Below are 13,438 nucleotides of genomic sequence, written 5' to 3' on the forward strand. Positions count from 1 at the left end.
GTTATAGCCGTGTCATGGTGTCGTTAGAATGAACATTGAAGTATTCTCATGCGGTTTATAAAAATATAGTTAAAAAACACATCCCTGCTTCTAGGAATGGGGTTTCAGTAGATGATAAATTCAAGAAGAATTTAATGCCTCTTCCATGAGAGTTAGGTCTCCATGGGAAGATTCTTCCAGTGCAGTAGTGGTAAAGAAAATAGGTTCTTGATTCTAATTAACTTGGTTTGAATTCTAGCTCTGCCATTAGCTACAGGATGTTAGATGAATTATTTTACTTCTCCAGTCTTTAAATTGCTCATGTTCAAGTGAGGATACTAACAGAACCAACCTCAGGGTGGTGTTCTAGGAATTAAAGTTGGATAATGTATTTGAAGTGATTAGCTCAAAGCCAGGCACATAGCAAACACTTGATATTAACTAGCTGTCACTGTAAATTACACAAACCATGAACTAGAGCTAACAAGGGCCATGAGCATGTCCTTCATGGCAGGGTGGCAGACACCATTCAGCTGGAATATTATCTTCATTTTTTCATTATCTGTGCCAATGTTCCCCTCCACTGGTCCAGACAATTGATGGTCTCTGTACCTTTATTCTGTTAAAAAAAATGTATTTATATTATTTCACTAAATTCCACATCTCTGTGAAGTTAGTATTGGTTGGTAATTGCTGATTAGCCCTCTGTATTTCCAATTCTCTAAAGTGCTATCTCAGGCCTGCACTCTAAGGATGTGATAAACAGAGAATAGTTGCCCCATAAAATTGTTTCTAATCCACTCATGCACCTGACAGCAAAGAGCCAAAGATAATATTTAGTACTAACTACATATTGGTTTGATCTAGCATCTTTACTTAAATATGATTTTAAAAAGTTGCAAGAAAAAAATAGACAAACCAAAGGCTTGAACTTTAATTATCAAATAAAATAAGACCGTTCCTTCAGAATTATTCTTAATTTCACTCATTTGATGGGAAGTATTTTATTATTGGCCTCGTTGATGACTTAGCAGTTGGATTCCTTATTTCTATGCATACTAATTAGAGATCAGAACGGTTCTGTTTACTTAAAATAGGGGATTGACTTTACAAGACTAAAGCTCAGACTATCTCATAGACATGGCCTATTCCATAGACCCGTTCTTTTGAAGATAGAAATGTTTAGAGAGACATTACATGTGAATGGAGCTATGAAGCTAGCATGATTGATCTTAGATTATAGTGTATTTCCACAATCTATCCATCAGTTTCACAGGGAAAATAACATTGATTGTCTTACCATCCAATGTGGCAAATATTAATTTTCTGCCATCACAGTATTAATAGGGTATACTTTCACCATGGCAGTTAATGCATCCAAATCCATTTAATTAAATAAATAGACCACTTTGTGCCATTTAGCATCTTCTTTTACTTGATTTTTCTTATGGACAAATGAGGGTGTTCATTTTTTTTTTTTTTGAAAGTGTATTCTCTTTGTTTTTCTAATTTCCTCAATTCACTTTCTTTAAGTAGTACATTTAGTGTGATCTGTATCCTAAAACAATTACACCAGCTCTAATATATAAGACAGTTTATGAAGAATCAAATATATCATTTTTAGAAAATTATTTGTGCCTTTTCAGGAAGAGAAAATACTGACTTCACATTCTTGTACCAGTTTTATGTGACTATGTCTTGTACTTGCTATAAGTACGCATTAGCGGTTTATCTCCTAATAGTAAAGAGGTAATTTTCTGCTGCTGCTTTTTTCTTTAACTTAGATTAGATTTATTCTTAAAGGAGCACAAAAGCAAACACAGACTTTTCATTCTAATTTTAAATAATTTAGAGTGGAACTGTGAACACAATATTTTCCCCATTGAAGATCATTTTATACTGAAGTTTAATATAGGTTTTAAAATTTCTATTTAAAACTTGGGCTCAGAAGGGTGATGGTAAAGTGTGACATTCGCAAGCTGTTTCCCGGTGATGAAAAATGCATGAGAACATAACCCACACAGGACTAGTCAGGCGATTTTGAATGTAATTTTCCATTAAGTTTTACTTGATTCAGCTCAACACATGTTTATACCTTACAAGTTTCTTGAAGAAAAGAATACGTGGTCCGTTGTCTTTATTAATCTTCTCCTATTATGTCTAATTCATATTACTTTCAACCTTTCTTCTTGTATGTTCATATATATGTACATTTTCTTGTACGTATTGATTTGGCTGTATTCCCTGGGCTTTAAAATGTCATGTCCTAAGTGCCACATATTTATTTATGAATTTTCAATTTTGATTTTCTTTTTAACTCACATGCCTAAAATATATGTTTCCCTTTGTTCTTAATTGCTAATTTTATTGCATTGTGTTTAGAAAAAGTAACTTAAAATGTTCCTGCAGTTTTGACTATTGATATTTTCTTTGTGGCTTAATCTATGGTCATTTTTTTATGAATTAAAATGTGTGCTTGAAAGGAATATATATTAATATGTGTATTAGATTAAAGTGGTAATTCTAATATTCAAGCTTATAAATCCTTCATTTGTTTGCTTGCTTTGTTGATGTCTGAGTGATGTATGTTTGTTGCCAATTATCACTGTGAATTTGACAATTTCTCATTTTATTGCTATTAGCAGCTGTTTGATACATTCCAAAACTATGTTAATTGACTCATACTCCTTCATGATTATTAAATTTCTTTGTGGATTCTAATATACATTTTTATGGGGTATACAACTTTAATCTATTTGTTGTTTTATGAATTCTATCTTGTTTGTCTTCATTATTGCTTTAATGCACTATTTTGTAAAATTACTTTTTTTTTTTTTTTTTGCTGTATTTTCCCTTTACTCCTTTATGTTCAGGTTTACTTATTTTAATTCTGTCTCTTCTGGAGAGCATATTGCTAGACTTTCTTTGTTTTTTTGGTCTGAAAAGTTTGTATTAAGAGAAGAAATTTGTTCATTTATGTTTATTGTAATCAAGGTTATTGGTTGATGTGATTGATATGTTTAGACTTAACCTTATTTTATGAATTTTTACTTAACGTGTTTTGTTCTTGAGCATCCCCCTCCTCTAACTTTCCACTTTTTACTCTCCTCCTCCTCCTCATTACATTGTGTTCTTCCATTCATTTGTCCCTAATTTGTTTGGGACTTGTAGGTCTTATTCATGTTATTTTTGTGATTATCTTTTAAGAGTTAAGAAACATACCAAAACATATGCATTTGGCATTACTCAGTATCTGCAGTCTGTCCAATTCAAGAAATCTCAACCTGCTGATGCTTCTTTTTTTCCCTAGTGTTCCTTGCCTTTCTGCACTTCCCCCATCATTCCAACTATGTCTTATATTGAGATAATACAGAATTTTATATCTAGATTTTTTTTCTGTAAGTGGTAAAATTGCAGCTTTTCCATCCCACTGAGAAGACTATTTTGAGTATATTGTTAGTGATTCAAAATCATTTTCACTGTTTATTTTGAAAATGTTGCTTAATTGTATTTTTGTTCATTATTGTGTGTTAAAATATCCTGGTTGGATAAATTTTCTATTTAGATGTCACCTCCCCCTAAACATTTCTGGGAGAATTCTGTTCAAACACTTCATATCACTTTTCATGTATGTTGGTTCTTTTATTCACTGCCCATTGAATATTTTAATTCATTCATTAAATAAATCTCTAATTATTTCTTCTTAAAGGATATGATAGCTTCTGAAATCTCTTTGATGATACTGGTTATTTTTACTCAGAGTTATTCTTTGCAATGTCAACTATAATATCAGGGTTTTACTTTATCTGCCCATTGAATTTTATACCTTTTTTTTCCAAGGTGTTGGTTTTCCTGAAATGATTTGTGATTTTGGATTATATGCTCATTTTTGTGTTTGAGAATTGCTATCAGTTTGTTCTGTTTCCTGTAAATCATCTCTAGTGATTGTATGAGAGAGACAGGGATTATAGCTTGGGGATGGGGGAGATTGCCATCCTTTCTCTGGGTAATGGCTTCTTCAGTACTCTCTCTGCCTTTCTAGCCCAAATACCCACACTCTCAGCTGTCTCCTCTGTGCAAATTTCTGAGATTCGATAATCCCCTTAAGGTGCTTTTAATTCCTTTTATAATTATCATTTTCTGATATGTTTTGATATTACCTTTTTATAGTGATATTAAAATAATTGATAACTTGCCCCGTGGAGGACAACACTCCCCATTTCTTGCTGTCTGGTGAAAGTTGAGGCAGGAGCTGGGGACAGTAAGAGTGAGATTACTCACTCAGCACTTTTATGGTCTTGATGGGATGTACCATGTCTTGAGGAAGAATTATTTTGCTGCAGCTAAACCTTAAAGACTGGTTTATAATACATAAGACAGTTCCTTTTGTGTTAATGAGTAATATCTGATTCATATGTCTTTGATTATCTGTTTGCATTATTGCTAAGAGATATTGGAGGAGCCTTTAAATGGCTGCATATTATACAGTCATGATTTGCAACAGGGGTCAGATAGTAAATAGTGTCAGTTTTGTTGGCTATATCATCTCTGTTGCAGCTGCGACTCTGTAATAGCTTGCAAGTCATAAGACTATGTGTATATGAACATGCATGAATGCACTCTAATAAACTTTGTGGACATTAAAATTTGATTTTCATATGTAGTCTTCTCATGCTATGAAATTTTATTCTTCTTTTGACCACCACCCCCCATTAAAAAGTAGAAACTTTTCTAAGTTTGTGAGATAAACAGGTGGTAGGTTGGATTAGCCAGCCCTAATTTAGAAGATTATATAATGACATGGAAAATACTCATAATATATCGAGTGGAAAAAACAGCAGATTACACTCAGTATGTATAGTGTAATCCTACTTTTATGTAATAAAGCAGTCTTTAGCACATAGTGCTGGAAGAAGAGGTATCAAAAAAATATATATATAGGGGCGCCTGGGTGGCGCAGTCGGTTAAGCGTCCGACTTCAGCCAGGTCACGATCTCGCGGTCCGTGAGTTCGAGCCCCGCGTCAGGCTCTGGGCTGATGGCTCTGGGCTGATGGCTCGGAGCCTGGAGCCTGTTTCCGATTCTGTGTCTCCCTCTCTCTCTGCCCCTCCCCCGTTCATGCTCTGTCTCTCTCTGTCCCCCCAAAAAAAAAAAATATATATATATATATATATCAAAAAATATATATATATCTATATATCGATATATATATATATATATATTGATATAATTTGTTGTCAAGTTGGCTAATATACAGTGTATACAGTGTGCTCTTGGTTTTGGGGGCAGATTCCCGTGATTCATCACTTACATACAACACCCAGTGCTCATCCCAACAAGTGCCCTCCTGTGAAATCCTGCCATTTGCAGCAACGTGGAGAGATGTCAAAATATTAACAGTGGTTCTGTCTTGGTGGATAGCTTATTTAAACTTTCTACCCTATGTTCTGTTCACCTGCATCTTCTGAGTTTTGTATCCTGAATAGATGTTATGTTGTTTTTTAGAATAAGTATTCTTAGAAAAAAGTTATTTACAGAGTCAGAATCTGTACATTTTTAGCAAAATTGGCCTATTTATTGTTAATTAGTTTGATACAATCTGTTTTGTTTACCCTCTGCTCCATTTTTAGCCAACCAGCCCCAAATTTGGAAAAGCTGACTCATACGAAAAACTGGAAAAACTAGGGGAAGGATCTTATGCTACAGTTTACAAAGGAAAAAGCAAGTAAGTTCATTCGTTTTTGAATATTTCACATTTAAAATGTACCTGCTCTCTCAATACTAATTATTAATAGTTAATAATATTAAATAATTTATTTAATTAATTCTCATTTAAAATGACAATAGATTTTCCCCTCTCAGCTTTTGTTGTTGTTGTTTTAGGAAGTGTAAAAGTCAGCAGAATTGGTTTTCTCTGCTAGCAAACAGTTTGCAGACTTGTCCAATTTATCTTTTCTGTCCTACCCTCCCCCCCTGACATTGGAGCCGAAACCCTAGAATGAGAATTCATTTCCAGGTGAATGATACGATTAATTTCTCTTGGTGATTTAATGTTTGCTTATGAAGAAGAGTACTGATTTGACAAAGCTAAATGTATTAGCCATCCTTGTGTCTTTTTAGATTGAACTTTTACTTCATCTTTCAGAAGTCACTAAATTTAAAAGAAACACAAACTTTTTCTTTTTTCCTACCTGTGTACTTTGGCATCATGCTACATATAGTTTTCACTTTGGAGAAACAACCCTTCCCTCCTGTTCTTGTCTTCCACCCCCACCCTCATGCTATCCTGAGGTCAGGCACAAATTTGTATTCTTAAAGAGCTTACCCTCTATGTTTCTGATAGGCCTCCTCCCTCTCTCTTATTGATTAAGAGCACAGAGTTACTGTATTCAGTGGCATGTAGAAATATAATGCTATTTTTCAAACAACTGTAGGAGATTCAAGCCTTGTTTTACCTTAATAACCTTATTACCAAATAATGTTGAAAAATAATTTTCTGAACCATCCCTGTTTTTGTCCCTTTTAAGTTATTATGGAAGATAGGAAACTTTAACCTAATTAATTACATAGAATGAAGGATCATTCTAAACATATAATTAGAAATTTTGGCAATTTTGTTAATCTTTGGCTTTTCTGGAATGTAGTCTTATACCTTTGCTTATGGTTTTTAAGAGGATGAAGAAATACTTCTGACAAAGGAAGATATGTAAGTAAGGATGCAGGAATAATAGAAGTCAAAAATAGTAGTATTAACTTTGGGATTTTAGATATTTGCAAAAAAAGTCTTTTTAAAAAATTTGAATGAAAAATCAACATGATGGGGAATAAAAAACCAAACCAAGTCTAGAGGGCTGTCAATGACTTAACTAGGGTGCTTGAGCATTATTGACTATTGTTGAGCAAATTTCAATAGAAGTTTTATGTCAAACTTTATATTCTTTCTTAAGGAAAAATACTGATTTCTCTAATTTATAAAAACTACTTACATTTAATGTCTATAATATAAGGATAACTACACTGGATTAAGCAATTATTCTGTGTAATGTATATCATTATATATCATATCCATTCTCTTACTTATTCCTCACGATGTCCTATAAGATAGTTCCTATTATTATCATCTCCATTTGACTAGGAATCCTGGTGCGTGACGGGTTTTAGCTACTTGTCCAAGTGTGTACAGTTGGTTAGTGGCAAAGTTTTTTTTTTGTCTCACGTCTCTCTGGTTTGAAGCCATTCTTTTCCAACCATTACACAACACTGCTTCAACAGTATAAGGCCTGCCTTGGAAAGCCTTGGTCCTTGTTGAATATTCCAGATGGTTCTCACATATGCTCTGGCTTGTGGTAATCATGAATCAAATAGAAGCAAACATATTATTTCATTATAAGGAAACACACCAATTACTTTGAAGTGCCTTCCCAAAAAAGATATACTCAGCTGATATCCAAGTGTAAGTTAATAACTCTATTAAATGTTTAACTGTAAGATTGATGTCAAAATCTTAGAGATAGTTGAAAAATCCTTCATTTATTATGCTTGAATAAAAGAAAAGACTGCCTTTTAAGTATCTGCAATCTTTGAGAAGGACAGTTCTGGACAGTTAATACTCTTCACTCCAGCAGGCCTAAATATATCTCGTCAGCATTTCTCAAGCAGTTTCAAGGCTGCTGGTCACATGCAGCATTTAATTTCCTCCAGCTGGAGATGAAAGCCATTGACCACTCACCTGCTTTAAGAGATGACAGGCTGTCTGTGCTTGCTTGCTTGAAGGTGGTGGGGTTAGGCCAGAGCACAATAGTTAGGTGCCTCTAGTAAGGCTTGAGAGCTGAGTTTGTTTGATGTGTCCCCTGAACTGCTGTAATTTAAATAGCCAGCCAAGTGTTGTGGCTCCTCACCATTCTCCCAGCAATGTCTGCACCCCTGCCTCTATCTTTAAACGTTATCTTTTGCATCTTCTCTGAGAGCAGCTATCATTGTCTTGGGGTAAAACTGCCTGGCATTTGTAGGGATCTCACTATTTTTTAGTCTGTGAGCATTTTACATATATGCCTTGATTTACACGTGTCAAGTTTGGATTTTGCCATGAACCTCATTGTATTAATTTGCTGGGGCTGCCCAAACAAAGTACCACATATAGGGTGGCTTAAACAACAAAAACTTGTATTTTAACAGTTCTGGAAGCTAAAAGTCTAAGACCAAAGTGTCGGCAGAGTTAGTGCCTTCTGAGGGTTGGTTCTGTAGGGGAGAATCTGTTCCCTGTTTCTCTCCTAGTCTCTGCAGTGTGCTGGCAATCTTTGGCACTTCTAGCTTGTGGGTGCATCACCTCAATCTCTGCCTTCATGTTCCCATGATGTTGTGTGTGTGTGTGTGTGTGTGTGTGTGTGTGTGTGTGTGTGTCTGTATCCAAATTTTCCCTTTTTGTAAGGACAGAGATCATATTGGATTAGGGCCCACCCTAATGACTTCATTGTAACTCGATTACCTCTGTAAAGACCCTATTTCCAAAGAACTTACATCACATTCTGAGGTATTAGAGACTAAAACTCCAATATACCTTTTTTGGAGGACATAATCCATAACACTTGTGCATTTCAAACCTCACTAATTTGGCACTAAATTTATGACAGTATGTGTATTTTTTTTTTTTTACTACTTATGGTATATATTATGTCATCTTTTATTTCATAGTTCTTCTTTAAATAATACAATCAAAAGATATTGTCCTCTCCACCCCCAAAAAGTTTGTGTACTTGTTGACTTAGATGGAGTTGCTGTTAGCTATAGTTTTGAAAATTCAGAAGGAATAGAGAGGCTTTTTATTACCTTGAATTGTTTTCAGCTTCTTATTCTTGTAGAGACATATAGGTTGGGGAGAAATTGACTAAGATTTCTATACTGTGTAGCCCTGTTGATAATGAGCTTGGTTCTAAAGAATATGACTGGTACTGCAATCATGTCAACATACAACACTCACAACTAAGCTTTTTAATTTTTTTAATAAAAGCTTTGGACTTCCCACATTTTCATATTTGAGTAGAGATTGTTTTTTTTAAACCAGTGTTCTTCCATTTGAAGATGCTTTCTCTCTCTCTCTCTCTCTCTGTGTGTGTGTGTGTGTGTGTGTGTGTGTGTGTGTGTGTGTTCATATTTGAGGAAGGGAGACATTTTATCATCACTCTGACTACTGATCTCTATCCTGGTTTGGTTTCCTGATTATGTTCTCTCTTTTAAATCCCTGTAACATTTAATATAAGATTAAAGAAATTATGCATTGTATAATATTTTGCATTTAAAATTGTCTTTAGAACCTCAAAATCATCTTTTTAGCTTTCAAGGACCTTTGAAGGGATTTTTTTAAAATGTCTATTTATTTAATTTTGAGAGAGAGAGAGAGAGAGAGAGAGCGTGTGCACGTGAGCATGAGCAGGAGAGGGGCAGAGAAAGAGGAAGACGGAGAATCCCAAGCAGGCTCCAAGCCATCAATGTGGAGTGTGACTTGAGGCTCAAACTCATGAGTTGTGAGACCATGACCTGAGCCTTAACCAAGAGTCGGACACTCAACCGACTGAACCATTCAGGCTCCCTATCCCAGGGACTTGTATATATTAAGAGACTTGTTAACATTTTTTTGAGCTTATTCAACCAATGACAAGTGTTTATTATGTTGTTTTTATGCCCTTTTTATACTGTAGGTGAAGAAGAGATGAATCACATGTGGATTCTAACCTTAGGAGACTCCACAGTCTTGAAGGCAGATGGTCCACATACCTAACTCTATAGAAGTTAGAATGTAGTATATTTGATATGAGCTAGAATACAGTAACAAAAGGCCCAGGTAAAATGGCATGGGGTTTTCAAAAGGAAGAAAGAGAGGATGATGTTGACTAAAGCATTTAAAATATGTTCTCTCCAGGGGTGACTGATCAAACTCACAGTCTCATGTGCTTTTATTTTTTTTTTAATTAAAAAAAATTATTTTAATTCCAGGTAGCATACAGGGTTATGTTCTTTTCAGGTATACAATATAGTAATTCACCACTCCCATACATCACCCAGTCCTCATCAAGACAAGTACTCTCCTTTCATCCCCATCACCTGCTTAGCCCATCCCCCCAGCCACCTCCCCTCTGGTAACCATCAGTTTGTTCTCTATAATTAAGAGTCTGTTTCTTGATTTTTCTCTCTCTCAATCTCGCTTACTTTTTTTCCTTTGCTCATTTGTTTGGTTTCTTAAATTCCACATATGAGTGAAATCATATGGTATTTGTCTTTCTTTGACTTGCTTTGCATAAAAAAGAATGAAATCTTGCCATTTGCAATGGCATGGATGGAACTGCAGAGGATAATGCTAAGCCTCATTGCTTTTAAATCAAGCCTCCCTCATCACTGCGTGTATTCATAGGAATCCTTGGGACAGTTGTCTTGGGCTGTGGTCTCCAAGCAAATATAGTGAGACTTTCACCCTTTGTTGTCAGACTTTCCACTGAATTTGTTAAAGTAAAAGCAAACTGATTCATTTGGATTATTGTGCAAATTTTGATTAAGCAAAAAATATTATGTTTACGTGTTGAACTGGTTTTTTTTTAAGCTTATTTATTTTGAGAGAGAGAGAGAGAGAGGAAATCCCAAGCAGACTGTCTGCACAGAATCATATGCGGGGCTTGATCCTGAGATCATGATCTGAGCCAAAATCAAGAGTCTGAGCCACCCAGGTGCCCCAAAGTGGAATTGGCTTTAAGCAATGTAATTGGTCAGGGTTGGTGGATCGTTTCTGTGTGAGTCCCCATAAATACCTGGCTGATGTAGATAAGAGCTGTGACCACAGCACCTCAGTCTTGAGATGTGGTGGGGACCACACGCTCCTCAATGAACTGGAATCTGTAGGCAGAGTACACCCAAGTCTCTCTTAGACACCTGAGCTCTCCACCTCCCCCCGCCCCCCGTCTCAGGTTTCTGCACCTGCCACGAGTGCTGAGAAGTTATGAACCTTTCCTTTTGTCTAGAACAGAGTCCTCTCCTTTCTTTCCTACTTATCTAGAGAGGATGTGAGGCTTTTGATTTTCCCATACTTCATGTCACTTAGAAAAGGAAAAGCCAGGTCTTTGTTCCATCTCTGGAATTAGAGCATTGGACTTATTTAGACCAAGTCAGCCTACAGATGGTCCTGATTTCTGGTCATTTTTTTCTGCTTATCTTCAGTTTCTGTTGAGGTGATGTTGCCAAAGCCTTACTCCTGCGGGAGCCTGCTAAGCAGAGAAGCCTGCCCACACTGGTTTGTGCCAGCCGTAAATTGTTATCTCAGAGGTCAATAAGAACAATGGAGGAATTTGCTCACTTTATGTAACATGAGATTTATGTGATTGAAAGTGCCAATCTTCTTTTAGCATTTCATTCTGCCAATTTGTGCTGAATAATTGAACTTGAATGAAACGACCTCATAAATTGAGAGACTATGCCAAACCAAGACTGAACTATACTAAACACATTTCAAAGAGCTCTTGAAAGCCCCAGGAGAAATAGGGGGAAGAAATGCTGTTAATTAAAACAAGCAGCAGCAAGAAGAAAGGCTGTGGCAGTTAACCACCTTTTCAGAATATGTGAGATTAAAGAGGTGGCTCTTACTGCTTGCCCTGAAGGTCAACTCCATTGAAACACTATCAGGAGGAGTTTGAAGAATTCTAAAAATCAGAAATCCCCAGATGGAAAACACTGAACTCCGGGTTCACTGAAGTTTCCATCTTAAGTGTTGACACCTGGATTGTCATGCTGATTTCTAGCATCCTGAGAGGCTGCCTACCCACAAATGGGAACTCTGTACAAAAGAGACAAATCTGATTACATTTTATGAGCTCTGCTGCAGGATGCTCCCGAGGCCCAGTCTCTGTTTCTCATTAGGCCTGCTCTGATTTTCTTTTAGACTTTGAGTCCACAGGCCAAATCTTATTATCACCATTTGCATTAAAGATCGAGCCTGTGTCCACATTATTAATCACAGGGTATGAAAATGGCATCATAGTATGATAATGTTGTCAGTGTTAGCTTATAATTTAAGGCACAAAATACAGCGTTACAACGTATGTACGACTAGAGGAACTGGATTAAAAAGAAAAAAGCTAAGGAAGTAAATGAGTTTATTCCTTTTACCTTTCAGATCCAGGGTTCTTTGTGTCTAGGTGAAAGTTGAAAAAGTAGAATTCTTATCCTTACCTAAGCCAAGGAGGATAATAGCCCACCCACCACATCTACTAATTCTAAAAACCCTAAAGTCTCTTCTTATTGCAGATTCAGCTCTGACTTCCTTTAGAGGAAGAAGACAAGGCATTGGAGTCTGGTTCATTGGCACAGCTGGTTTCATTTAGTTTGCAGCAGATAAACAAACAATGCCTAATCTTTTTGACAAAAGTGACAATGGGGATACTGTTTAGGCGAGAAGTATGATTTCAATTACTAGACTAAATGGTATAGGAATAACTTTCCTATTAGACAATGTTTAAATGTATTGGTCTCTGTTAGCCATTTTTATTATCAGAGTTCTTTGATCATTTGATTTGGAGACCCTCAAAAGAATCTGTGATATTTGATGTCTTCAGAATTGTGGTCATATATCAGACATGCCCAGCTGGTGAAAATTGAAGCATTTTTTTGGTTAGTGGAGGAATTTTTTGAAAAAGTGTGGAATTTCCAATTATTGTAATGTCCAGGCATCTTGGATATCGCCCCTATGGTTCAGTTTAAGTGGTTTCTGAGGAGGGCCAGGAGAAGGATATATGGATAAGATTGGTTTCAGTTTAAAGCATATCCACATCCCTGAGTTGCTTCATTATTATCGTGATTCTTTTAGTTTCAACCGGGATGCTGGGAAAGTAGCATCTTTCCATTCTAAATCAGTGGTTCTCAACTGGTTCTTGATTTTGCTCCCCAGGAGACATTTGAAACATCTGGAAACAGTTTTGTTTTTCACAACTGAGGGAGTGGTGGTGGTGTTACTGGCATCAAGAGGCAGGGGATGCTGTGAAATGTCCTACAAATGAATAGGACAGCCTCTCACAAGAAATAATTGTTTGGCTCAAAGTGTCAATAGGGCCAAGGTCGAGAAGCCATGGTCTGAACAAGGAGTGCATAGAGTCAGTTCATGTTTTTCTTCCTTTTTCCTTCCTTCCTTCCTTCCTTCCTTCCTTCCTTCCTTCCTTTTTTCCCTTCTCTTCCCTCCCTCTTTCTCTCTTCCTCCCTCCCTCCCTCTCTCTTCCTTCCCTCCTTCCTTCCTTCCTTTTTTCCCTTCCCTTCCCTTCCCTTCCCTTCCCTTCCCTTCCCTTCCCTTCCCTTCCCTCCCTCTTTCTTCCTCTCTCTCTCCCTCCCTTTCCCTTCCTTCCTTCCTTTTTTCCCTTCCTTTCCCTCCCTCTTTCTTCCTCTCTCTCTCTCCCTCCCTCCCTTTCCCTCCCTTCCTCTTCCTTCCTTCC

General features: G+C 36.5%; 1 protein-coding gene across 4 annotated transcripts in view; it reads left to right on the forward strand.

The window, feature by feature from the left end:
* Positions 1–13,438, forward strand: part of CDK14 (cyclin dependent kinase 14) — a 600,313-nt gene that overhangs the window by 140,513 nt on the left and 446,362 nt on the right. For all 4 annotated transcript variants that reach the window (XR_006211062.1, XM_042966088.1, XM_042966101.1 and 1 more), the window contains exon 4: positions 5,609–5,703. Coding sequence is in view for 3 of the 4 variants with exons in the window: in XM_042966088.1 (XP_042822022.1) it covers positions 5,609–5,703 (95 nt within the window). In the remaining variant the exon portion in view is untranslated. The remainder of the gene's footprint in view (positions 1–5,608; positions 5,704–13,438) is intronic.

Source organism: Panthera tigris, chromosome A2, assembly GCF_018350195.1.
Source record: "Panthera tigris isolate Pti1 chromosome A2, P.tigris_Pti1_mat1.1, whole genome shotgun sequence".
NCBI lineage: Eukaryota > Metazoa > Chordata > Mammalia > Carnivora > Felidae > Panthera > Panthera tigris.